The sequence below is a fragment of the Alexandromys fortis genome, unplaced genomic scaffold, assembly GCF_014885135.2.
Source record: "Alexandromys fortis isolate MF-2015 unplaced genomic scaffold, M_Fortis_MF-2015_v1.1 scaffold_156, whole genome shotgun sequence".
Lineage (NCBI taxonomy): Eukaryota > Metazoa > Chordata > Mammalia > Rodentia > Cricetidae > Alexandromys > Alexandromys fortis.
Window position 1 is genome coordinate 3,777,695 of NW_026068028.1, and position 27,982 is coordinate 3,805,676.

Consider the following 27,982-nt stretch of genomic DNA (forward strand, 5'->3'; position numbering starts at 1 on the left):
CGAAATCCGATAGTTCCGGCGGGGGGGGGGGAGAGNGGGAGGGAGGGAGGGAGGGAGGGAGGGAGAAGAAGGGAGGGAGGGAGGGAGCACACTTGCATCTCTGGTTTTTCTACCTGGGCTCCAGGTGGCCACACCCCAACCAGACGTGATTGGTTGAGCTTCCCCATCATACTCTTACCCAGATGTTCTCTCCTGAGAAGTTGTCTTTTAAGGGACTGTCTCTCTTTCACTATGAAGTCATCTTTCTCATTCTCTGAAGTTTTCTGTGCTCTAAACAAGGGCCTTTCCTCCACCCCGAACTATCATGCAGGCCTCTTTTCTTGTTTGGTAGTTTTAAATTTTATTTTATTTAAATAATGTTTTCTAATTTATTATACATACCAACCATTTCCCATTCCCCCTCCCTCCTTTCCTCCATCTACCCCGTTCCCCATCCATCCACTCCTCTCCATTTCTGTTCAGAAAGGGACAGGCCTCCCATGGACTTGCGCAAAGCATGGTGTGTATCAAGTTGAGGCAGGACCAAGATTCTCCCCTTATGTTGAGATGGGGGCCAAAAGCAAGCTTTTTTAAATTGAAGACAATCTTTGAGTACTACCATTGAGCAGTGCATACATTTGAAGGCTTGTAGAAGGCATAGTAGGTTGTCCACTATAGAAACCAAATGTTCCTTCTTGCACTCCCCTGGGAACTCAGCCCTGATGTTCCTGCTTAAGCCTTTGGACCTAGGGATGGCCATAGAAGACAAATGGAAAGAAGAGACAAATTGATTCAGCAGGGCTGACCAACCATACTGAGAATTCGGTGGCTGTGACTGGTGCTGTTGTCATCCATGATTTTGTCACAGTGGTGGTGACATTGTGACCCTCAAATTGTCTATGAGGGCAGCCTTAGTCTACTACTACCTCTCTTCTCGTTTCCAAGACTGATTCTTTAGCTTTTGTAGAATTTCTATGAACTCCCCTTTATATATAGGTGTTCTATGAACACCTCTCTATATAGATGTGACTTCTACGATTTCCATAAATATGTTTAAAGTGTCAATAGAGCAGTCCTAGGAGGCATTGTTTTGTGAGTGGAGACCCCCCTGAAATGCTCGTAGCACAAATGTATGTATGTGAAAATTCATGGGTCATTATATGGAGGTACTGATTCATCTCATCAAAAAACTGGAAGAGAGAAAAGATATCAACTATAATTGGGTAAATTAGTTTGATCCAGGTCCCTTTTCTAGGAATAGCACTGTTTTAATTAAAAGCCAGTCAGGGAGGCAGAGGGGCCATAGGCACCCACTGATCCTTGCTGTGTCCGTCTTCCATGAGGAGACGATTAGTTTAAACACTTCTGTGCCTTTCTCTTTAATGAGGGTACATTTTTACTCTGCATATGGCTACAGTTTTCTCCCCATGGAATGAGAACCTTGTCTCGCCTTGTTCCATATCTGCAGGAGACATATGCCTTGTGGTGCCTGGCCTTCACTACCCTGTCTTTAAGCTCCCGATGCTAATGCAACCTGGTTTATGTGTTTCTTTCACTTGTCTACAAGTGTGCCTGAACCACATGGAAACCATGGCTGAGTTACAGTGGCTTTCTGGGTAGGTAGGACAGGCATAAAGGTTGAGATTGTCTCCTTACAAGTTCCCCCAGCATTTTTTCACTTTGAAGAGAGATTATATTCCAGACACTTCAGCATGCAAGGCCTTCTCCAACGTGCTGCCTGGCCTATGTGAAAGCTGAGAAAGGGTTCTGCTCTCAGGTCCCTCAACTTGCATATTTTCCAGCTGTGATGGATGCAGCCCATGAATCCACAGGTTTGTGAACTGGACTTTGAGCTCTGTTTGCTCTAAGACTGTAATATTTGATAGGAACAATGCCAGGGAGGACGTGTTTATTTTGACACATGGGTTTGGAGCAGAGTTCAGTCCATCGTGGTGGGGAAGGCAAGATGGCAGAGAAAGGCTGTACCAGACTCTACTTACACATGTGGACAGAAAACAGTCTAAGACCACGGATAACTAATGGCTCACCCATGGTAACATGCATCCACTGAGAAGACCACACTTCTTAAACGTGCCACACAGACTTCAAAATATCAGCCCTGGGAGGCCATTTAAGAGTCAAACATAATCACAGTTTTGCATGGGAGGAATTATGGTTTCTCTGTCTTTCTATGACCTCTCAACGTCTAGACTCTATTAGATTTCCACCTCCTTTCCTCACTGGCCTGCTGAGTCCCCTACCTCCAGTGGCCGAGCTGTGGGGCTTTGCTGCCAGCTCCAGACTGAGTGTTAAGGCTCTTTCCTATGTAAGGCTCCCAGAAGGCTCTGCTTTTAGAGAAGCCTTCTTCATGATTGTTCTAGGAAACAAGACAAATGGATTTAAGGGTCTCATGGGCAAGCATGCCTAGTCTTTTTTTCTAATAGAAAAATTAAGCTTGTCTTGATACAATGCCAGCGTTATAGAGCTATTTTCTTACCCATCTACAAAGAGTGTTCTTCATTTCCTTCCTGGGTTGCGGGATCTTCCTCCCAGATGCAGTCTTCCGTCCCAGGGGTCTTCAGCAGCTGCAGCACCTTCAAGTGCTCATTGATTGCGAAATGTGCTGGACAGATGAGCTTAATTCCTTAGCGATACCGCGTTAGCCACTTCTGATGCTGAGAAACTGTAGCATTCTCTTTCCAAACCATTTGTGGAAATGGAATAATAACTTTCCATGTGCCTAATTTCTTACTCATCATTTTTCCCTCTCATTATGTGCTTCCCACATATAATTGCGTTTTTTTTTTCTGTTCTTTTACCCCTATACAAATGTAGTCATGTTTTTAATATTTGGTATAAGCCAGCTTAGCTCCTTTATTGCCATACAAGAAGGCATACATGAAAAAAAAAAACGAGAATGTTAGGGGGCTGGGAATATGGTTTAATGAGGAAAAAGCCTGCCTTGCGAACACAAGGATTTGTGTTTAGATTCCCAGTGCCCATTTAAAAAGCCTGGTGTGGTTGTGTGCCTCTGTAACCTGCAGTGCTGGGGAGCAGAGCTCATTGGCTGCCAGCCCCAGCTGAATCAATGAACTTTAGGATAAATGACAGAAAACGTCTCAAAAATTAAGCCAAGAATGGTCAAGGAAGAACCCTGGACCTCAACCTCGGCTATCAACATGCATTCAGAAATGCACATACCCCCAGAGATATGCCTACTTCACAAACATGGACACATACACAAAACAAACACACAGGCACACACACCAGAATGTTATGTTATAGTTCTATAACTTTTTCTTAAAAATAGTGGCATGCTTAATCTAAGAGAGAGGTTTTTATATGGGGCAACACGCAGCTACTAAATAATTCCCATGCTTTCTGCATTTGTCCTTGCCAACATTTCAAGAGAACAAACAACTGAGAAAAAGCAACAAAAAAAAAAAAAAAACAAAACAAAACAACAAACCTTTGACCTCAATTTCTCCGTCTTTTGAAAACCTAGGTCCCTTTAAATGATGAAAGTACTCTTGTCCTACTATTGATATTATGGAAAATGTGTAATAAAACTTTCACAAATTCAAGGCAATTTGGTCTATCAGTTTAAGAGGTTGGGGCCTGTGGTGGTTTCAATGACACTGGCCTGTACAGGCTCATATGTTCCAATGTTGGTTCCTACTTGGTGGAATTGTTTGGGAAGGATCAAGAAGTATGACCGTATTGGAGAAGGTATCCACTGGGTGTGGGGTTTCAAAAGACTCATGCCATTCCAAGTGTGCTCTCTGTTTCATTTTGTGGGTCCAAATGTGAGTTCTCAGCTCCTGCTCCAGTGTCATGCCTGCCATACCTGCTGCCATGCTTCCTGCCTGATGATGATGGACATCTCACCCTATGGAACTGTAACCCAGACAAAGCCTTCCTTCTGTTGCGTTGTCATGGTGTTCTATCTCAGCAACAGAAAATGACTTAGACAGAGCCCCAGTGTGTGTGGGGGGATGATAGTGCTCCAGCACCCATTGAGATATTTTACTATATTAACATAACTTGTTGCCCTCAGATAAAGTTGGTAATAGAACTTAAATACCATTTGTTTGGTTGGAGCCTCCAGCTCACCCCTGCATGATCTGGAAAGTCCCGTTCCTGTCTCTTCTTTCTTTCTTCCCAAACCCCACTCACTCAGAGTCTGACGAAAAGCCCAGTTCTGCATTCTTGATGGCTATTACACCCTCCTCTGAGGTTGCCAACCACCCAAGTCCCTGCTTACTCGGCTTTTGACCATACTTGGGCACCAACCCAGTTTGCGGTGGACACATCATCACCCCTCACCTACAACCTATAAAATCTCCCTGCTTTAGTTTGGGGGTGCAGCTTCTTTGACTTCAGTCTCTGAAACCCGAGAACCAGTCAGGGGGAGCTGCTTTGCTTAATACACCTGTTCTTATACTGCTTCAGTTCGGCTCGATCTGGCTTACTGCATTAGTGGAGAAGCTTGCTATTGGGAGGCAGAAAGCCCATTACCATCAAGATTCCAGATTCCACGTGGATGCATTATGAAGGCTGAGAGTGCAGATCTCTGCCTTCTCAAGAGACTTATTAAATGATCATTAGCTCTATAGTTTGGCAATTAGTTCAGCCAAAATTAAGGGAACAGTATAAGATGAAGCCTTTGCCTGTTTCTTGTCCTGAAGCTTCTGCAGTACACATCTGAGTTGTCGTGATGTCACAATTAGGGCCAGCTGTCAGCTTGATACAGACCTTGAGACACTGAGAAGAGGGGAAATTCAATTTAAAAAATTTCTTGCTAGGATTGGCCTTTGGCAAAGTCTGTGAGGCATTTTTTTTTTTTTAATTTCTAGGTAATGAAGGAGGGCCCAGACCACTGTGGGCAATGCCATTCCTAGGCAGATGGGCCAGGGTTATGTAAGAAGGGGTGGGAGGCCAGCCAGCCAATAGCATTTCTCCATGGCCTCTGCTTCAGTTCCAGCCTCCAAGTTCCTGCACTGAGTTCTGGAATTGACCTCAGCTGGTGACAGACTATAACCTGTAAGATGAAATAAACTCCTTTTATCCCCAAGTTAATTTTTGTCAGCGTTTTTTCACACCAACAGAAAACAAACCAGGACAGAAATTGGTCCTGGCCAATAGGGTCTTGCCATGATAGAACTTGTGTTATTTAGGGGAGGATTGTGGAGCTTTGGGATGGAAAAGCCTCTGGGTACTCAGACTTCACTGGGTTATTGTGTGGGAAGTTGGATGATAAGGATGACGAGAGAAATGAGGATTATAAGACCTGGCTTGTGAAGTTTCAGGAGTAAGTTTGAGCATCCCTCCCTAAAAGACTCTATCAAGGCTATTTGTATGATATACTTGAAAGAACAGTCTTCAGAAGTGAAGCCTGCAAAGATTGCTGAGATAAAGATGCTGGCTAGAGAGGATTGAAAATTCAGTTGATCAGTAAGAGACCAGCATTATTGAGATGCAATCTTTTGAGAAGTATTTCCTCAGGGTCAACACACAGAAGTTGTGGTGCAGAGGGAGCTAAGGCTGTACCTTGATCTGGCACCTGAACTTTGCAATGCTGAATCGCCTCCTACATGGTATCTGCTTTAAAGGCATGAAAGGGTCATGGAGAGCAGCTGAGCTTTGGTACTGAGTGGCAAGTTAGAAGAGAGGCCAGGAGAGGCAACTGATAAAGGTTCTGTTTCTGTTGCAATAAAGACCCTAGGATTGAGGGGTCATGGGGAGAAGCTGATGTTTGGCATCCTCAAAGGCCAAGATAAGCCTCTGTTGGAAGCTCAGCCTCGGTTGCAGAGGAGACCATAGAATATTGGAGATGCCAGGGTCATAGGATGACCACCAAGGTTAGAAGCAGGTGTGGAGTGGAGCTGGCCTGAGTCTTACAGACAAGCTGTGTGTATTGTAGATGGCAGAGCCAGAGAATTGGGACTTTCCAAGCCCATTAGAGACCAGAAGACCATGAGTAAGTCATCATTATTATTAGTTTTGAATGCTAGGCCTAGTTTAGACTCCTTTTTGGCTAGTTATTTTAACTTAAATTGACCTGTTTCTCTTTATCAACATTTTACTTGGGGCTTATTACCTTTCTTACTTCTGTATGTCTTACTTTCACTATTTTTCTATGTCTGGTTGGCTGGCATCTGCCTGGCTTCTTGCCCTGGGTGTGTCCCTTATTCTCTCCTTTTTCTTCTCCAGTCTTCTTCCCTTTATTGAGCCTGGATGTCGCCTTCTATTTATTTTCTCTGTCCACAAGACTTGGCTATCCTTTCTCTGCCCAGCTACTAGCCATTCAGCTCTTTATTAGACCAATCAGGTAAGGTAAAACAGCTTTTCATAATTAAACAAATACAACATAACAAAAGTTATACACCTTTACACAGTTAAAGCAATATTCTGCAGTATATACAAATATAACACATCTTTGTTTAGTTAAAATAATATTCTACAATGAGAAGTAGTCCTCCCTATGAAAGAGAATCCTGGCTATCCAATGCCAAATGGTTAGACCTTAAAATACACATACAAACCACATACAGAATGAGCAGGTTGTATTTATGTATTTAGGAATACATATATACATGCAATACAACAATTAATAAACAAAAAGAGGCCATGAATTTGAAAAAGAGTAAGGAGGAGTATATTAGAGGGTGTGGAGAGAGGAATAGGAAGGAGGAAATTATGTAATTTTAATCTCAAAACTAAGAGAAGTAAATAAAAATCAAAAAATGAAACAAAATTGCAATTAAAAAGATTATTGGATTTGTAAAGTTATACTACATTCTATACTGTGATATTAACATGCATGAGATCTTGGGGACAAATATGAAAGGAAGGTTATAGTTTAAAGCTTTGTTGGGTGAGAAAGTTGACCAGAGGTGAAATGTCAAAGTTAGCTTCAGAGGTCAACCTGACAAGCCCAGAGTCACATAGGAAGAGTGAACCTCAACTAAGAGTTGATCAGATCATATTGGCCTGTGTCTATGTCTTTGAGGTATTTTCTTAATTGTTAGTTAATTTAGGATGGTCCCAGCCCACTCTGGGTTGTGTCATCCATAAACCCAAAGGCCTGGATGGTGGAGGAAAGCAAGCTGAGCAAGACATGAGTAGCCAACCAATAAGCACCATTCTTCTGTGGTCTTTGCTTCAGTTTCTGCCTCCAGGTTCCTGCCTTGGCATCCGTCCATTAAAGTTTATAACCTGTAAGATGAAATAATCCCTTTGCTCCTCAACTGGGCTTGGTCAGTGTTCTACAGCAACAGAAAATCAAAATATGGCATAAGGTTTGATAAAAACAGAAAACCATCAGCATCGTCTTTCACATATTGGCCAGTAGAAGTAGCTTATATGGGGTTTTGGGTAGAAAAGCATCAATGCCGTCTGAGTTTTAAATTTAATTTAGGTATTTGTGCTAGTTGTGTGCATTTGTGCTAATTGCATCCCCTTCACTAGTCTCAGAGGTTCTGGTACCTTACTGAGTTCCCTTGCTTCCTTCCTTTTCAGTGTTTCAATCTTTCACCTTCTAGAGTTCCATCAGGTTTATTATAATTCAAATGGGGGCAGCTCCACCTCTTCAATCCATTCTAGCCCCCAGAAGTCATTGCTCTCCTCCTAGACCTTGTCTTTCTCTTTTTATTTATTTTTTTGATTTCTTTGCTAACACTCTGCCTTGCTGGGCTTTCTTAAAAGATCTGGAGTCCAGGCTCTTGGACTTTCTGAACCGCAGAACACACTTCTTTCTAAATTTCTGTGTTTGAGATAGCAGACACACAGCAGATTATTTCAGAAATCTGTGTCTACTCGTGTAACAATCTCTCTGTAATCACTGCTGCTATACAAAACCCTCAACAGAGAAAGCAAAGGAAGTGGCCATTCCTAAAGGAACTCACAGAGTTTATGTCAAGTTTATATCAATGACAGACTGGACGTCATTGTCCAGATGGCTGCAGCCAAATACTCAACACGTACGGCCTGTATTTTACAAAACAAACAAACAAACAAACAAACAACTAAAACACGAGTAATAATAGCTCAGAGACTGATATTGAGGTTTAACTTGTAAGTGAAAAAGGCAAAACAGCCAGCCATTGGCTCTTACCTCTACCTCAGTCCAAAATGGTGATCATGCCTCAGACTGTGTTTGAAAGCTGTCTCCTCCCATTATATAATCCACACTGGGGTTAAAGGCATGCACTGCCTGGTTTTTATGTCAACTAGTGTGGCTACTGGGATTAAAGGTGCGTGTTACCACTGCCTGGTCTGTAAGGCTGACCAGGGTGGCTGTTTTACTCTCTGGTCTTCAGGCAAGCTTTAGTTATTAAAATACAAATGAAATGCCACTGTGAAAGACCTGCAATAAAATCTGATATTGGATGGTCAAAACTGTGGTTATGGTCACTCTGCAAAGAAGGGTAAGCCAGGTGGTGGTGCGGCACGCCTTTAATCCTAGCAATCTGGAGGCAGAGGCAGGTGGATCTTTGTGAGTTCAAGGACAGCCTGGATTGCAGAGCAAGTTTCAGGACAGGCTCCAAAGCTACAGAGAAACCCTGTCTCAAAAAATCAAAAACAAAACAAAACAAAAAAACGAAAACCAAGAAAGAAAGGAAGAAAAAAAGAAAGAAACCAACAGAAAGCCCCAAGCAAAACAAATTAACAAAACCATAAAATAAAACAAAAACAAAGAGTCAGATGAGCTTTGGTTCAGGATGATACTGGTCTGAAAATGAGTGACTCTGGAAATTTTTCTGGTTTCTCCTTCCTTATTCTCTCTTTGCAAGCTCTCTGCACAGTTTGAACTATCACCTTGTGGGTTACTGCTCGTAGCCTTCTCAAAATCACAACACAATTAAACTCCTACCTCCATTTGATCTGTCTTCCTAGTTGTTGATGTCTATGCTATTCCATTTGAGGTTGACTTGGTCAGTTTTCTTTGTGTCCCGGAAACCCACAGACTGTAACTAGAAGGCCAGTGAGTCGCAGTGGAAACCCACAGATTGTAACTTGAAGGCCAGCGAGTCGTCACCACTGCAGAAATGTTTGCAGACTCTTGGTCAAGCAGATCACTTTTAGACATGTGCCTTATTGTGAAGCAAGAACAATTTGACTTTGACAACCTTTCAATTGCTTTCCAGTAATTCTGCACTGCTTCCACCCACAGCTGCCCAATGTTTTCTTCAAACTCAAGGCTAAATGTCTTTCAGCTTGAAGTCATTAGACAGACTTAGGCCACAATGAATCTCTTTCTCATAAAAAAAAAAAAAAAGATTTTTTTTTTTGATTTTTTGAGACAGGATTTCTCAAAAGACAGGGTTTCTCTGTAACTTTGGAGCCTTTCCTGGAACTAGCTCTTGTAGACCAGGCTGGCCTCGAACTCACAGAGATCCTGCCTCTGCCTCCCGAGTGCCGGGATTTAAAGGTGTGCGCCACCACTGCCCGGCTTCTCTTTAAAAATTTTTTTTAAAAAGACTTATTTTATTTTTCTTTAGGCATGTGCATATGAATTTGTGCATATGAGGGGCAGAAGAGAAAGTCTGATCCCCTGGAACTGGAATTAGAGGCAGTCATGAGCCACCCACAGTAGGTGCTGGGAACTGAACCGGGGTCCTCTGGGAAAGCAAATGAGCTGTCTCTGCAGCCCCATCTTAAAGTTTTGTACTGAGCACTTCTGTTGATAGCAAACAACATGACATGGGATTATATATTACTTTGTTACCTTTTTGCTGCATATCACATTTGTATAATTTCACATCTGATTGATTTTTAACACAGTTTGGAGTGCCTGGAGTTTCTATACCTGCTGTCTTCCAAATCAAGTAATTAGCAGACACTTGAGGCAGCCAGAGATGATCAGAAGTACATGAGACAGTAGGACACCAGAAGGGCTCTTAAATGGCCCATGATTTTGGTTAAGTTACTGATCTTTGAACATTGATTTGCATAAACAGGGAGGGAGTCGAGTCTAGTATCTGGGCTTCTACTATAGCAACGCAGTCCATTAAATCTTGGTGGGATTGTAGAGTCTATTCCTAAACATACACTTAGAGAAGTACCAACCTGCCCTGCATCCCAAGGCATTCTAAATTACCACACCCTTCTAGGTAATGTAAAAGGCAAGTTGAGTATGCAAACTTAGTCACAGGAAAATAAAAACAAGAGATAATGTCTTCTTCATTAATTGGCAGAATTTGTGGTGATAAACATGTTGGGAACAGAGGGATTTGTTTAAATTATTATACTTAGCAGATGATATCCCAAATATGAGTCTAAATGTCAGTATATCTAAACTTTCACCAGCCCCTGTTAGCAATGATGCTTGCTTATTTTAGAAAATAGTTTTAAATGATTCTTATGATCAGATATGTTGGGACGGTGTCTTAGTTAGGATTTCTATTGCTGTGAAGAGACACCATGATCATGGCAACTCTGGTTGGGTTGGGTTACATTTTCAGAGGGTTAGTTCACTATCCTCATGGCGGGGAGTATGGTGGCATGCAGGCAGACATGGTGCTGGCTGTATCTTGATCAGAAGGCAACAGGAAGTGAACTGTATCACTGGGCAGTATCTTGAGCATAGTAAACCTCAAAACTCACCCCTGCAGTGACTACATTAGCAGAACAGAATAGGCTTTCCTACCCATATCAGAAATAGCAAATCATAGCTTTAGACAGTTTAACACTGCGCAAAGACCATGTATATGAGAGTGTGGGCTGTTTTCTCCCACTCATTCTTTCTCTCTTTCTGGTGTGTGTGTAAATATCAATGGGCAAGGGAATTTGCACATGTATTTCATTAAACAGTGTTGTTGGGGTTTTCTGTCCTGCCCGGTTCCCACAGTCATTAAGTCCCAAAGAAATCACACAGAGGTCTACATTAGTTATAAACTGATTGGCTTATTAGCTTAGGCTTCTTATTAACTCCTATAACTTATATTAACCCATTATTCTTGTCTATGTTAGCCACATGGCTCGGTACCTTTTTCAGCGAAGCAGTCACATCCTGCTTCTTCTGTGGCAGGGTCACAACTGCACACTAGCAATTCCTCCTTCCCAGAATTCTCCTGTTCCCATTGACCCGCCTCTACTTCCTGTCTGGTTGTCCCACCTATACTTCCTGCCTGGCTACTGGCCAATCAGCGTTTATTTAAAATGTAATTGACAGAATATAGAACATTGTCCCACACCAAAACTGGAGTGTAAAATGTCTTGCAGAAGATGCTTTAGTGCATAACAGCATCATCTTCTGCAAATTCAACAATCAATACTATGTAAAGATGGTCTGCTGAAACTCTTCTGAAAACTGTGGGATGTAAATGCTCTTAACAGGCTTATCCCGTGGGAGGAAATAGGATACCTAAGACGAATCATGGGAGGGAAGAGTCCTTAGAATCTGGTGCTCATCAGTTTTCTTGGAAACATGCCAGGGAGTTGTGATTGGGTCACAATCACAGTCAGTAGCTCCATTGTAAATCCTGTAAATTTGGTTCTAAGTCCTGCCTTCTGAAGCAAATGCTAGGTATGAACACCACATGGTGATCCATAGTAACAAGGAGTGGGTGGGTTCTCACCAGAAGACCTAGCTGTGTTCATAGACTGAGAGCTCACACAGAGCTGTATTTCCTAGAGTCAAAGCTCAGGATAAGTCCAGGGATCAGGCTAATGGGAGACAAAATGGCCAAAGCAGGCTTGGGGGTATTGTGAGAGGAGAAACCTGCATGGGGCTGTTTAATGAGGCTCAGAGGCAAAGCTGACAGATGGAGAAAAGAAATGAGACAATCCCTGGAAAGAAAGAAAGACGGACAGGACACCAAAAGTGAACCTGTATCTGATTTGAATGCCTAGTGAGGTGGAGTTAAGGAGTAACAGGAGCCTTAAAGTTCCAGCCTTTGAGACTTCCTTTCATGGTTCAATTAAAGATGCCAAGATAAGCTAAATAGGGGCTAAAAGTCTGAGGGTAAAGAAGTCTACACACAACAGGTTCCATCTATGCGTGTTTCTTTATTCTTTTCTCTTTCAATCCTTATTCTTCCTTTCCCCCCCTCTTGTTCCTTGTTCTACTCACTACCAACATTCCCAGTCATGTGACTCATGAAGGTGTTGGGAGGTGGTTTATTATCAAGCAACAGAGACCTAGAGGTAAGAAATGATGTAATCTTCTATCAGTGGTGATAATCCAACAGATAGGACAGTGTACTTGTTAGCCTTGCAGTACACAATCTGGAGGGGTGTTTCTCAACCTTCCTGATGCCATGACCCTTTAATCACAGTTCTTCATGTTGAGGTGACCCCCAATGATAAAATTATTTTTACTGCTACTTCATAACTGTAATTTTGCTACTGCTATGAATCATAATATAAATATTTTTGGAGATAGGAGTTTGCCAAAGGGGTCAGTACCCACAAATTAAAAATCTCCAATCTAGACAAACACCTCTAGACACTTTCTGAGAAAATTTGAGGACACTGTAGAAGCACAAGATGATTGAGCAAGCTGAACTACTGAACAAGGCTCAACAGAGTCAGGACACCGACTTTCATGGCTGAAGATGAATAGTAAAGAAAGCAGTACAGACCTGCCTTGAGTGACGTGTATATTTTCACCTCATTCTTTTCCTAGCTTGCCTCTGCTCCCCTAGCCAAAGAGTACCTTCTGATTTTTAATGGAGAAATAGAACTCTCAGAGAAAGAATTGGCATCCAGATTCGAAATGAGGATCTGTAACAGCTTGAAAAAAATAGAGACTCTAGAAAAACATCTACATAAAAATGGCTATTTGCTTGACCACATTGGTTATGAGTTGCTATAAATTGGTCTATCAGGTGGATGCTAATCAGTAGCCCAGACAACTAACAAAGTTGATTACAGTTACCATGATGGAGTGGGTTCCACTAATTGATGATCAATTATTATACTGTATTTACAACTTTTCCTCCCATATGTTCAGATAGGTTTCTTATAAAGTAATTTGTACTGGCTGGTATTGTGTCAACGTGACACAAGTTAGAGTCATCAGAGAGGAAGGTGCTTCAGTTGAAGAACTACCTCCATGAGATCTAGTTGTAAGTCCTCTTCTCAATTAGTGATCAATGGCGGAAGAGTCCAGCCCATTGTGGGTGGTACCATCCCTGGTCTGGGGGTCCTGGGTTCTATAAGAAAAGAAGTTGAGCAATCCAGGAGGAAAAGGCAACAAGCAGCTCCCCTCCATGGCCTCCAGGTTCCTGCCCTGTTTGAGTTCCTTTCCTGGATTCCTTCAGTGATGAACAGCAATGTGGAGGTAAAGATGAATAAACCCTTTCCCCCTTTTACTTTTTGATTATGGTGTTTCATCAAAGCAATAGAACCCTAACTAAGACAGTAACCAAAAGACAGCTTGATCACTGTAGTCAACATTCATCCTATATACTATGGTTATATCACAACTCAGGCTTCCTACCCTCCAGCAAGAGCTGCTATTTAGACAGTGCTGAAGCAAGAAACCTTTTTAATACATACTGAATGTTGATGATTATTGCTTTTGGGGATGTCTCCCTGGAGAGCCCTTGGATCAGTTCAGGGAACAGCCTCACCCAATCAGATGGCCTCTCTCCAATTTTAATAATTTTTGCAACAGCTGAAGTAAATTTTATTCACTAATATCGCTCTACCTCATTTTTTGATTCTTTGTTTTCCTCTGTATAGATGATTTACAGGGGATTGAGCAACTTGACTTTGCATCTCATCCTTTTGCAAATACTCAACAGACCCATGAACTTCAAATAGAAGCTGACTGGAATCCGAAACTTTGGATAGGATATCGAAGATTGACTTAGATCATTGATTTGTGTGTGTGTGTGTGTGTGTGTGTGTGTGTGTGTGTGTAGGGCAGAGGTCAATCTTTTATGTTGTTCACTTCTTGAGACAGGATCTCTAGCCTGGAATTTCCCAAGTAGGCTAAATTGGATGAATAAGTCCCAGAGATCTGCCTGTGTCTTTTTCCTATACTGAGATTATAAGCATGCATTAGCATACTTTGCTTTTACACATAAGTTCTGGGCATCAGAGTTAATGTTCACAAGCTTGCGTGTCAAGCACTATACTAACTGAGCTATCTCCCAGTTTTAGATTACTGTTTCTGTAGCAGTTATATAAAAACCAGACCAGTCTTATCAGAAATGATGTAAGCAAACAGATAACAGAATAAGCTCTTCAGCATGTACAAAGAATTCAGTCAGTGTAGGCCTCTCAAAGCCACAGTAAATCTAAACTGAAGACAAAGTAGAATGCATTTTGGAAAAACGAACACAGCTGAGAGAATTTGGCACACAGGGAATACTGACAATATTACTTTAGCCCGAGGCTACCACAAACTATAAATATGGAAATAAAGACAACGCAGCTAAAAACCCATGGTATACATGAAATGAAATATGCAATTAATAAAAACAGAAGGTAAGAACAGAGAAACAAGGAAGAGTAAGAATATGGGAAGTGAAAAACATGCACGGTAGGTCTCTTCAACCACTTCAATGATTATGCTAGCTATAAGTAATTCAAGTTCTCTAATCAAAAGAGTTATTCATATAATTAATTTTAGGAAGGAATGATATAAATAATTGCTTTCAACAGCAACAGAAAGGATAAATAAATAAAATGAAAAAAAAAACCCACCCTATTTTAAATGTAAAAATTCAGAGATGAGAGCTAAAACACTAGAGAAAGATTCTGAGCAGTCCTGGTAGTCTTTAAGGGAATCTCAAGCTTTTCTCTAAAACTTGACAAGGCAGGTATCCATTACTTTCACTGCTCTTGGCGCTATCTTTCACATTCCCATAATAACCCATAAAAATCAATAGATTTTCTAGCTCAAGGTTCTAAGCTCCACAGTTCTCCCCAATACAACATGGTTTCTTCTGTCACTATAATAGCCCAGGACCTGGTATGAACTTCTACCACTGTGGTAAACACCATGACCACAAGCAACGTGGGTAGGAAAGGGTTTATTTCATCTTGTAACTCTTAGGTCAGACTCTATCACTGAGGGGAAGTCAGAGCAGGAACCTGAGGGCAGGAACTAAAGAAGAAGCCATGGAGGAATGCTGCTGGCTAGCTTGTTCCTCATGTCTTGCTCAACTCTTTTTCTTGTACTACCCAAGACTACCTTCCCAGGCATGACACTATTTCCTGGTAGATGGGTTCTCCTATCTTAATCACTAATCAAGAAAATGTCATAGAGTTGGTGTTGACTTTCTGATGACCTATGCAGATCTGTTCCTGTGGGACCTGGGGTCTGAGGACCTGAAAGAATGGAGCAGAGTCTAATGCTGAAACTTTGCCGGTAAGCCACTGCCATGGGGTGATACACAGATTAATAGAGATAGGTTAAATTAATATGTAAGAGTTAGCCAATAAGAAGCTAGAGGTAATAGGCCAAGCAGTGATTTAATTCATATCATTTCTGTGTGGTTATTTTGGGAGTCTGGGCGACTGGGAACAAACAAGCGGCCTTCCTACTACAGAGAAAAGATATTAGAAAGCCCGTGGACTGACAAATGCAGGAGGGAATGTAGAACTAGCAAAAAATAAATAAAAAATATTTTAGGTCAGACTGTCCAGTATTCCCAAGAATAGTCCCTGGTAACCTAAACATTCTTAAAGAGATGGGACAGCTTAAACCCGCTAAAGAAGCAGGCACAGCCCCTTGTAGCCAGAGGAACTGAGTCTAACTCCCAAGCCCAGAGTTTCACTGCAAATCAGTCATGCAGTACAAATAATCTCATTAAGACATCCTTCTTGCTTGCATTTTTTTCCTTCTCTGATTGCTAGATGCTAGCCCATGTGCAAATAAAAATGAAGACTTTGCTTCAGCATAAGTGAATGTCACTGACTGACTCTGTGCACCAGTTAACAAAACCTTGTTTACTATAAACTCCTGCAGACAGCAAAGGACGGGACACTGGAAATGCCATTGCAATGAAGTGACACATGACTCAATAGGATTCAGTACCTCATACCCAACCAATAAAGGTGTGCAGGAAAAGTATCTTACATCTTAAAAAGCTGTAAGCTTGAGAATGATAATCTGAAATACACGAGCATTTCTCTAAATGTCATTCTAAGCAAGTCTCAGGATTGGAGAAAGTGTACTGGAAATGCCTGCCAAGTGTTGTGCAATTAAGCCACATGTGTGATTAGCTGCAGCCCTACAGCAGATCTGTGTTCAGATTCATACCATAAATGCTTCCAGAAGACCTTCTTACATCCCTCACGATCACTAACACATCCCTGGTACATTTAGACATTTTTACTTAAAATGACAAAATACGGCAATGTCTTTAAAACTAACCATTCCTTTTCCTGGAGACCATGTAAAAATAAATCCAAAAAACACCAAAGTCACTGTTCTCAAAGATATTTTCTCCCTACACATTGGTCATTAAGTACATGAAATCTCATTTATAATTACATAATACAAACAAAACAGAAGCAAAAATGGACTTACTTTTGGGATGTTTGAAGTGTCCTAGAGACTTGGTTTATCCCTGTGTTTCCCTGCTTCAAGAAAATGGTTTCTATTTCTTTCAGGTCTCAATCACGTCTGTATTGTGTTCAGTCTATTTGCCTGTTTTGGGGGTTCCCAGTCAGTGTGATTGCTTCTGGAGGAAGATTGTGGTTGTAGTTTTCTTGACCTGCTAAGCAGTGAATTCACATGACCACCCTTGGACAAATGTCTTTTTCATTGACTTTCAGCTAGTTCCCACAGCATGGAATTGTTAGCCCTATCTGTCTGACTAGTTATAATATCATAAAAATAAAATTTGTAACTTGTCTACACCCCTCAAAAAAGGAATTGACAGATTTCAAAGAATAAAATACTGTTTCAAAAGGTAAAACGCAAGGATCTCAGAGTTCTGAGCTTACTTTCCAATGTTGAGTCAGATAATCTAATCAGGTTTTGAACAGCATAGAAATCATATCTTGTTTTTTTCTTTCTATGTCACATCATCCATCCTAACTATTTCATCAATTTTGAGTCTTAGCAGCATCAATCAGTGGGCTCAACCTCTAAAATGTGCTCATAATGAGGCTTGGAAAAATGGCTCAGAACAACATTGAGCTATACACAGAAGATGAAGAATCTGAATTAAGGCAACCATAAAAGGGCCTTTTCTCTTGGTAAAGCAAGCCTTACTTTAATACAGAGTTATGAGTAAGGAGGGAAGCATAAGCCACTGCTCAGCTAATATGTCGAAAGTTCTATTTTACTTATATAGCTAGGAATAATGAAAATCCATGCATCAGTACACAATATTTCCAAATGCAAGCCTACAAAATTACTTGTAACTGCAGATAATATTCCTTAAGATTACACAATGAGTCCTGTTAGATTTTCACTTATAAAACAAGTAAATATAGTTGATTCTCTGAAGTCTTTCCCTATTCAGAATTCTGAGATCATTTTGTATTGCTGACTGGAATACACTCACAAGTTCTGGGCGGTGGAGGGTTGTTGTTCAGTAAGAATTCATGTCTCCGTTTTTGTTCTGACTTTAAGCTTCTCTGCCAAGACACTCAAAGAAACAGCCTTTTCTTCTATAATCGCTGCTATCATCCCCGAGAAGAGCCTTCACTTCCAACAGTCTGCTACATTCGCTTCTTCAAAGGTTTTACTGAGCTAACCCTGCTTTGTTGAGTTTTTTGTTTGTTTTTTTGCCCCTCACAGAAACGATTTACGTTATTGTGCAGCACGCCACTGGGAGGTCTGCTGTCTTGTAAACACGCAAAAAGCCATGAGCACTAAACAAACTGTTATTGTGACCTCTGCTCTACAGTATTTCATATTAATCCATTTTCATACTAATTCTCTAATTTGTTCTAAAACCATTTTGATGTTGATGTCATTGTTTTTGTAGACTGACCAAGTGTTCTGAGAGCAAAAACCCAAAACTCCTATAGAAGAAAATCTACTGAGCTTTTCGTTTTGTTTTTTATTTTGTGTGTGGGTGTTTGCTTTTTATTGTTGTTTTCTTTTGTTGTTTTTTGTTTTGTTTTGGTTTGTATGAAGATGGTAAGATTGTCAAACTGTTCGCTTGACAGAGAACTTGGCTTAGCTTAGCGCAAAGGTTTTAGCTGTTTGTCAGTTCCCTGAGTGAGAAACACATATTTCAGGTTTTTAACACAGCCTTTCCTTGGCCTGAATTACTATTATGGTCAATGCAATCCTAAGTAATTGTTGTGATAATCAATTCTAAAATTTCAATTATTTCGATATCACGGAGTATTTTGTAGATGTTTGGTTTTCTTTATTGTTCCTCTCAACTACTCCGCTGTAGGATATCTACATTCCTCGTCTCATGACTCTGTAGTTTTCAAAGACAAAGAGCATCATTCCCCCTATTCTGAATGTCTGCAGCTTCCTCTTTCCACTGGTCAGAAAGAGCTCTGGAGTCAGGTGATTAGACCATCTGTCCTCACAGAGATGACATCAACATCCAGGGTGCCATGCAATGAACAGACACAATGGAATAGTCACATACTAGCCTTAGTCTCTAGAGATTAGAAAGAGAAATCTTTTTTGGGCTGTTGTAATATTTACTTACTTAAGCTATTGAATTTTTAATTCTATTTTTCAGTGGTTTCATATATTTATATAATGAATGTAAGTGATTGGCAGCCCCTATTTCCCTGTCGTCTCTGTACCCGCCCTCTCTCACTGAAAGCCTTCTTTCCAAAAACTGGGCCTCCTGCTTCCATGTCTTTGTTGTATGTTTGATCACTGAGTTTAACTAATGATTTTTGCCCCAAGTGTAGTGAAAGATTATTTTCTGAAGCAAGCATGACTTCTCAGCAGCTATATCACTGAGAAAAATGGAGAGTAGTGCAGGGGTAAGGGAGGGGAGCTACAGAGAGTAGTGCAGGGGTAAGGGAGGGGGGCTACAGAGAGTAGTGCAGGGGTAAGGGAGGGGAGCTACAGAGAGTAGTGCAGGGGTAAGGGAGGGGGGGTGTAAGTGAAGGCGTATTCAATAGGTATGCTAAATTAACCAAACCAGCTCAAAACAACAGATATAATTTAATAATTGAAAAACAGGGAAACCCACGCAACCGGAGTAAAAGGTCCGAAGTCCAAACGAGTCAGGCAAGCACCATGCAGGTTTGTGCACCAATCTACCCCAGTTTAACTACCTGGCTCCAGGTGGCCACACCCAAGCCAGATGTGATTGGCTGAGCTTCCCCATCAGGAGGGGAGTGATGGAGAGTAATGCAGGGGTAAGGGAGGGGAGCTACAGAGAGTAGTGCAGGGGTAAGGGAGGGGTGCAATAAAGAAGTATCAACAAAAACAAAATACATATGAAAACACCACAATAAAGCCCATTATATTTTTATTTCATTTTTTGTATGCTCTGAGTATAGGTACGTAGACACATGCATGACGCCACATGTGTTTGGCAGTCAGGAAACAACTTGAGGGATGGCTCTTCTACAATCCCCAGGATTAAACTCTGTTCACCAGGCTTAATAGGTCATCAGTCCTTCACTGTTAAGCTGTTTTTCTGGCCCCTAGTAAAGTGCTTTTAGGTATTGGCTTATATCAATTAATTCATCGTTTCCAAGGCCAGGTAAATCAGTAGGGCCAGCATTAATGTCTCTTTTTTAAGAATTAAAGACTTGGAGCCTTTGTTCAAGATCTAGGGCACGACTTCTCATGACATGAGGGCAGTTCATGTTCACATGCACAACACACAACCCTATAATCAAGGTCGATTTTTTCACATAACTGCCTGTAAATGTTTGGATAACTGGTAAAAATAAAAGTAGTAAAAATCTCATAGAGTTTATGGCAGTTGTACTGAGGATACAGTAGATAGAACTTAGTATACACAGACTTGATAAATAAAGACTTGCAAAGTAGTCCTTTTGCCTAAAAATATATATTTGCATCATTTAAAAAACTCTAAATTTCAGAAATAGTTCAGATGTAGATGTAAATATGCACTCAGTCATTTAATGATTGCAAGTATTTACTCCTACAAGTTTAAAGCTGTTTTTGTAGTCACAATGGACAAAACCCTTCTCTGTAACCCAAAGTCTACAGACTGTCAATGTGGGTCATGAAAAGCAAATACCGTGCTTGCGAAGTCGACGATCTTCCCCCTAAAATCAATGTTGTTTAAACTATACCTTACCTAATCAATAAGGAGAGAAAACAGCCAATGTTTTGGAATTCGGGGGTGGAGGGGAGAAGAAGGTCAATCAGTCTCTGCAGTAGTTTCTCAGAAACTACTATTATAAATGCATTTAAAAACTCCATACTGTGTGAACCATGACTTGGTTGAGGGGGCCCTGGCTGTGTGTTCTACCTTGTTCTTACTTTGGTCACCACTGTCAGAAATATTACTCAGGGAAATTCTGACATGGGTTTCAAAAATACTTAATACTACATCTGAGACAAATAAGACGCGTCGATGCTGCTGAGTGCTGCCTTTAAAAAGGACGTGAGCTTGAAGACAAACAGAACATTTAAAACTTCAAGGCTCTTCCTGTGGGAGGAGCTTCCACTTCACCGAGGAGTCTAGTTCCTCATCCAAGTCATCCAGCTCCTGCTCCTTGGAGAGCTCCAGGAAGACCTGGAAAAGAGAATGAATGAAGAAAGAAATGGGAGGCGCACCATCCTACCTTCTACCTCTACAAATGATGCGAAGATTTGTGTGTTCTTCCTAAGATTTGCGTGTTCTGATTTTTTACTTGTATGTGATGTGTATGCATTCATGCCCACATGGATGTTGGGATGTGTGTGTGTGCAGGGATCTCTGAAGGCCTGGAGTGGATGTCACATGTCTTCTTCAGCTGCTCTCCACACTTTATTAAAGGGGAGCGGACTTTCAATCGAAACCTAGAGCTCTTCAATCAGCTAGTTCATCCAGCCAGCTTGCCCTAATTAAGGATTCCACCTCCACATCCCTGGTGTTAGGATTACAGGAGTCAGCTGTGCCCATGTGGCTTTTGTGTGGATTCTAGGGATTCAAACTATGGCCCTCACACTAATTCAGAAAGTGCTTTATCCAATGACCCATCTCCTCAGCTATTAACATTTTTAAGAAGATATACAACCACTAAAATTACCCACCTGCTCCAGAGTGGACTGTGAGAGGCTGTATTCTTCCAAGTCAAAGTTCTCTTTCACTATGTAAGGATGAATGCCCATTAGAAGCTCATTTTTTTTTCTCAAGGAATTTCATCAATTCATGTACAGAAAGAACAAACAAATAATGAAAATATAAGGTAATAACTATTTTGAGTTAACTACTGGAAATTAAATACATCTGTTAGTCACATAAAAAGACAAAAATACTGTCCTGTTTCCTTAGCATTTTGGCAAAGGCAGTAGAATATGGAAAAGGAGAATAAGAAATCCTAGAACACCAATCTGAAATAAAGTTAAAACATGATTCTCTTTCTGTTGGAAAATTCCCATGTGCCTCTTACATCTGTCCTTCTTCCTGCCCCAGAGGCTAGCGCTAAGTGACATGTCCCAATGGGGTTTCAACAGAAAGGAAAAAAGAAAGAGGGGCCGTGGCATTTCTTCCTTCACTCCCTCCCTGGCACTGGGTCTCAAGGTGATAAATTCTCCACCACTCTGCCCCAGGCCGTGTCTTTCTGTCTCTTTAGATCTAATGACAATGGTAACCATTGTGCTTATTTATAGTCTCTAGATGATATACTGTGTTCCTACACAGAAGTGATAACTACAGTGCCCATGGTCAGCCATGCTTGTTGCTGTGTTACTTCTCTCTTCCCTTTCCACTCTACCACAGGCGGGAGGGCTCCTAATATCAGTTTATAGGACAAGGAGAGAACAGAAGAAGAGAGATGAAATAAAACCACGCACCCGAGGCAAGTGTGGCCTGAGAGAGATAAGATCCTAGAGTTGTGCTAGGGTTTTCATTGTCCACATTTGTTCTGTTGGCATGAAAAAATAAATCTATATGGATGACCATGGAGCATGCATCGTTTGTGAAAAATTCTGAGTCTAGTTCCTTCAATAAATGCATTGAAACTGAGAACATAATGGTGTCTAATGACACCTGAGGAAATGTTAATTACATGCCTACATTTGACACTTTGTATTCTCTTCCCAGAATAAGGTAGCAAATTGGCATTAAAGATTGTTTTACAATATCCCCAAGTGTGAATCTCAATGCTAGCAAATTAAATAAAAAGAAAGGAATACAAACTAGAAAAGGAACTGATGAATGCATAAATATCAGAAGGCGTTGAAAGAGAAGCTTTACAGTATTTCAGGGAGTCAGCCTTCCTGGAACATCAATTCTGTTGATACTTATCTATTTCAAAATACATCCTGTTTATAAGATCTCCGTGGAATCCTTCTTATCGTAATGATGCAAACCTAGCAACCAGGCCAAAATGAGCCATACTGGAAAATAGACCATAGCATAAGAGTGTACAGTAAACTGAGAAAAGAACCAGTTATCAAGAAGACGCGAACTGGAAAGTGTGAGTCCTCAACAGAAGGCAGTTGGCAAGATTGATAGCAGAACACAAGAAGAGGAATAAACCAGTGTGAATCTGGAATGTCCTTCACAAGCTATCCAAGTAGTCCGCAGTTTGTGAAACTTACTTGAAAGCTGCGTAGCCTTTTAGAGATAGGACCTGACTAGTGTACGTCACTACGGGTGAGCCTTGGAAGATTGCGCCTTCTCTTCGCTCTGGCCTGTTTACTCTGCTTCTGGTCGGACACAGTGATTGTGAGGAGCCCCAGTAACGTGCTCCCAACCGACAGAGATGTCCCATCATGCTTTTCTTGCTATTATGAACTGAAATTGTCTGAACTCATGTGCCAAGTTAAGCTTTTCTACCATAAGTTGTTTCTGGTAGATATTTGGTCACAACAACACTGAGCTGATACAGAAATTGGTACCAGAAATGGGGTCATTTCTGTGACTAAACATGACCATCTGGTTCTCAGACCTTTGAAACTAGCTTATGAGGGGAATGTGGAAAGGGTTGGGAAAAGGGCTAGAAGAGCCCTAAATTTCTATAAGCAGAGCTTCTGGTGGAAGACCCAGATGCCAGGAGAAACTCAGCTGGTAAACATTGTACTCATGAGGTCTCAGATGCAAACAGATGCAAACGAGCCCTCCGCTGGGAGTTAGCCTTGAAGCCATTTGTATGGCTTCTGGGAAAGATGACTGCTACAGTTGTGTCCTGAGAATTCGAGTGAGGCTACATTCACTCAATAGACTGCTTAGTTGGGTGGAGAAAATTCTGAGACAAAACAGCGTTCAGAACACAGCGTAACTATTGTTTGTTGCTTTTAGCCAATTTCACAATGAGAGGGGGGGGAAGGAGTGGAATAAACATTTTGGAAAAGTGTGCATTGTGGGTGCCTTTAAACTGACTATAGACAAAGTAGATGCAGAGAGAGTGGTTACAGCTGTTAAAGTCATTAGTGCAGTTAAAAAATAATGGAAACATAGAAACATTTTCTTGAGGGCCAGACTTTTCCCATAAAAGACCACAATGTCTCGAAATGTAAGCTCAGTTGAAAAGTAAGTGACCGAGCAGGGAGAGTAGAGCGCTCTGCTGGTAAAGGACCAGGGTTAGAACTTCCTGGTTTCAGCTAGCCAGGCCTTCAAAGGCTGCTGCAGCCTTGGTGAAAGAGCATCTGGGTATTTCTCAAGCTGACAGCAGAACTTGGAATCATGCACATGGTGCAATTTTTGCATGCATTCATAATGCAATAGTTTTGGAGTAACTGGGTCTTGCACTCTTGCACCAAGGTTCCCAAGAAAAGCTTGGGAGACCAGGCACTGTGTAGTGGAGTCAGATTCCTGGGCAAGCCATCATGAAGCTTTAAAGTGTAAAGTCGAGGTTGCAGTAAAGACCTTGAATGTTGGAGATGTCAGAGATGAAAAACCAACAGGAAATGTTCAGGTATTGAGTAAAACAGACCCAAGAAGGAGGTCGTATGTGCTAAAAGTGGCAGGCACATAGGAGAGGGACAAAATTCTGTAGGTGGTCATCTCTTGGCAAACATGTACTAGATTCTGACATGGAGCTACAAGAGTTAATGTAATTTACCCTGTGTGTTTTGGGCTTGCTTTTCTGTAATCTATGCTTGCTATCCTTTGATTACTCCTTTAAATAGGAATATTGGAGTTTGCCTTGAGTCTGATAAAAGACTTTTGAACAGTATAGGGACTTTTAAGAATTATGCAGACTTTTGATGTTAGACTTATCGCATTTTGCATTATGAGATGGACATGCTAAATTATTTCTTGTCGAGAATCACCAGATTAAATAGATATCCTACAATTTATTAATTATATATCATGAACATTCTATAATTTTTAAAGCTGTTTTTTCTTATGTGGAATGTCCTTCTGTATATGGGTTGCTTTTACTGGTTGATGAATAGAGCTGTTTTGGCCAGTGGCTTAGCAGAGTAAAGCCAGGCAGGAAACCCAAATAGAGATATAAAAAGAAAGTAGGTGGAGTCAAAGTGACACACTGGAATCTTACCGGTAGGCCACTTACGTGGTGATACACAGATTAATAGAAATGGGTTAATTTAAGGTGTGAGAGTTGGTTAGTAAGAAGTCTGAGCTAACAGGTCAAACAGTGCCGTAATTAATACAGTTTCTGTATGATTATTTGGTTCTGGCCTGCCAAAACGAACAGTTTCCATTTACGAGTGTTCATGGTTTAAACATTCACTTACGTCTCTCCAGTTTGAAGAAAGCCTGTGACAAAGGCCATACATCCTCAACAGGTAACTTATAGACCATCAGAGAGGAGTATCTGTGAAGAGAAGGAGGATGAACACTGGGATTCATGGTTGGACCCTCTGATGCGTGCACGTCTGAATACGATAAACAACCCTGTCAACTATTTGTGTAAATGAATGTCTTTTCTTTTCTTTTTTTCTTTTTTCTTTTCTTTTTTTTTTTTTTTTTTTTGTTTTTTTGTTTTTTTTTCAAGATACAGTTTTCCTTTGTAGTCCTGGTTGTCCTGGAACTCACTTTGTAGACCAGGCTGGCTTCAAACTCAGAGAACCGCCTGCCTCTGCCTCCCAAGTGTTGGGATTAAAAGTGTGTGCCACTACTGCCCAGCATAAATCTATCCTATGACTGGGAGATGGCTGTGGTTCCAGAGCTCTTTGTTCAGGAAGACGTCAGTCTGTGAGGAAGGAAAGACTGGGACACAAGAGAGGAAATCAGCAGCAAGATGCCTTAAAAAGGGAGGAAAGAGAAATGTTCTCCCATCTTAGGGAAAAGAGAGCATCTAAGCAGAAACTGCTAGTTATTTGGTTTCACCTCATCTACTTGTGCCTCAAGAACCACCACTAATACAAATGCTGAGAAACGCCATTCATGGATTCTGAGACGTCTACTACCACCACTGAGCTCTCTCAGGGCACCTCCTTTAATATGGTGGCTTGACCCTCTGCCAAAGGCGACTGAGATAATATAAGCGCCAGCATACAACAGTACGTAGCTTATTTCAAAGTCCTGCAAATGCTCATTCCCTCACAAGAGCCAGCCTCCAATGAGCAATTTATTGTCTTGGTTATTTCCTGTGCAGCCCTGGGAACAGAGGGTTTCTCTTAGTGACGAAGGTACTCACACTTACTGAAGTTAAAAACAATGAGAAGATAGAACTTTCACCTCTCATCTTTCTGTAAAGCAAATACCACCCAAAACAAAGATTAAAATAATGCAGGTGTCTTACCTTTCCTGCCGAGCAGCCTGGGGAAAAAGCGTCATGATCTCCGTGTTAAGGGACTCCACTTGTGTGAGGGTCTTTACCTTCATCTCCAGCAGGTAATCTTTGCCAAATTTGCTTTTCAAGTGTTGGATAGAACCAATACATCTGGAGATAGATAGGAGGAGGCATGCATATATATATATATATCTGGTCATCGCAATTCACTATCTGGGTGTCTGGGGCAGGGCCAGGCAGAGACCGGCACAGATTCTCCAGCTTGTCACAGTGGGCAGTGTTCTTTTATCACAGAAGGCAATCTGGAGCCAAAGGCAGGCCTGACCAGTACTCACCTCAGCCTCCCAGACACCATGATGGCCACACGGTCACACACAGCCTCCGCCTCTGCCATGTAATGGGTAGTCAGGAGGGCGCCCCTCTCTGTGTTCGTAAAGGTGGCCCGGATCGCCTGCCTAGAGTCAGGTCAGGGGAAGCAGCTGATATAAAGAGAATTCTCAAGGTATCGCGGAACCTTTTAAAGATGTTTCTATTAGCACACATGCGAGACAAGAAGGGCATCCAAGAGGAACCAAAACCAAGATATTTTTTGTAGGATTTATAGACAAATATCCTCACTTTTGGTTGGAGTATATAATTTAGAAACGGTTTGGGGCTGAACACGGAGGTTGATACTGAAGAAAAAGTTGCTCTCAAGAGTGCTGAACAGCAGGAGAATTAATGAGAGAAGGGAGGGGAGGAAGTGAGGACGTCCTAGACCATGTGATGATCAGGATGTATTCTACAAGGACACAACATGATCGATTTTAGCAATTTCAAAAGGTATTTAACATACTGAGGACTCGGGGTTTTTATTTTCATCTCTATGACCGTGTCACGCTGCTATTGCAGGGGATTTGAACTTTAATAATCAATTGAGTGGACTAACTGTGTCCTATGCATACTGAGATCTAAGAGAAAGAAAAAGATTCTTACAGTGCGTGTTAGACGGAGGGAATATGTCTCTTGCTTTTGTATTACAAGCGTTGGCCAGAATATGAAACCGTGGACCTTTTCTATTAATGTTGCTTTTCCTGCTAAAGGATGAATATCTTTACGCTTTTATGTAAACTATGTTTAAAGTCAGTATTGGAAAGCTACATAAATCCACATAGGTGTTGCTCCTGGGATCTCACCACATCTGCTGCTGCCCCTCAGGGTCCATCCCGGTCGACGGTTCATCCAGAAGCACCACAGATGGGTTCCCCAGGATGCTCAGCACGAAACAGAGCTGAAACAAGAGGGACGGTGCTGAGAGCCTTTATCATTTATTACAGGAGATAGCAATTGGTACTTATGGTGTCAACCCCCCAGAAAATAATTTCTGGTGGAGAGAAACTCATTTTGCAAAATCTATGAGATGTACAGACGCCAGAATATCCTGTTGCTTTTGCCTGTAACTTTAAATGTGCTAATTGCATTCTTTCCCTAGTGGCTGTGGTTCCCCACAGCCTGGATAGAATGTGTGACTATCGCATAAATACACACTCCAATCTTCTGGGCATTTTTATCTGTGGATTATCTCGAAGGTGGCTCTTTCTTAGCTGCGTTGTCTGTTTAATATTAATATTGCTAGCCCATAAAGAGTCTTGATGAATAAAATAAATACAAAGAGATGCTGCCCAAGTCATGTGTTACAAGTTTCCATTCAGAGCTGTCTTGGAGCACAGCTTGAGAAAACAGCTGTAGGGCTTGGAGAGATGGCACAGGGGTTAAGAGCATTAGCTACTCTTTCAGAGGAGCTGAGTTCAGTTCGCAGCACCCACATGGCAGTTCGCAACTGTCTATAACTCCTATTCCAGGGACCCTGACACCATCACACAGAAATACATGCAGGCAAAACCACCAACATACATAAAATATAAATAATTTTTTTTTTAAAAAAAGAAAACAGCTGCAATTTCCCCAGCTGCCAAGATAGCCCTATACCATCAACCGATACAAAATTTCAAAATAGCAGATGAAGGTTCTATGGTGATATGCAAGATATTCGCCAGTATTGCTATAGGATAGGGTCATTTCAGGTTCCCTATCCTCAGCTTCCCAAGGGACTAACTGGGGACATCGCCTTGGGCTCCTGGGAGCCACTCTAGGTTCAAGTCTCTTGCCAACCCTAAGGTGGCTCCCTTAACTAAGATATGTGCTTCCCTGCTCCCCTATCCAACCTTCCTTTATCCCAATCTTCCTGTTTCCCCAAGTTCCCCCAATCCTCCCCTTCTCACTTTTCTCTCCC

The 27,982-nt window shown here is 41.4% G+C and overlaps 1 protein-coding gene across 1 annotated transcript in view; it reads right to left on the minus strand.

Annotated features, from left to right (window-relative positions):
- The window catches only part of Abca9 (ATP binding cassette subfamily A member 9), an 83,785-nt gene that overhangs the window by 1,108 nt on the left and 54,695 nt on the right, over positions 1-27,982 (minus strand). The window contains exons 34-41 of the mRNA XM_050164251.1: positions 26,886-26,980; positions 26,046-26,165; positions 25,720-25,860; positions 24,710-24,789; positions 21,095-21,150; positions 19,068-20,594; positions 16,472-16,658; positions 2,477-4,743 (exon numbers count right to left, since the gene is read on the minus strand). Of these exons, the coding sequence (XP_050020208.1) occupies positions 20,496-20,594; positions 21,095-21,150; positions 24,710-24,789; positions 25,720-25,860; positions 26,046-26,165; positions 26,886-26,980 (591 nt within the window). The 3' untranslated portion in view covers positions 2,477-4,743; positions 16,472-16,658; positions 19,068-20,495. The remainder of the gene's footprint in view (positions 1-2,476; positions 4,744-16,471; positions 16,659-19,067; positions 20,595-21,094; positions 21,151-24,709; positions 24,790-25,719; positions 25,861-26,045; positions 26,166-26,885; positions 26,981-27,982) is intronic.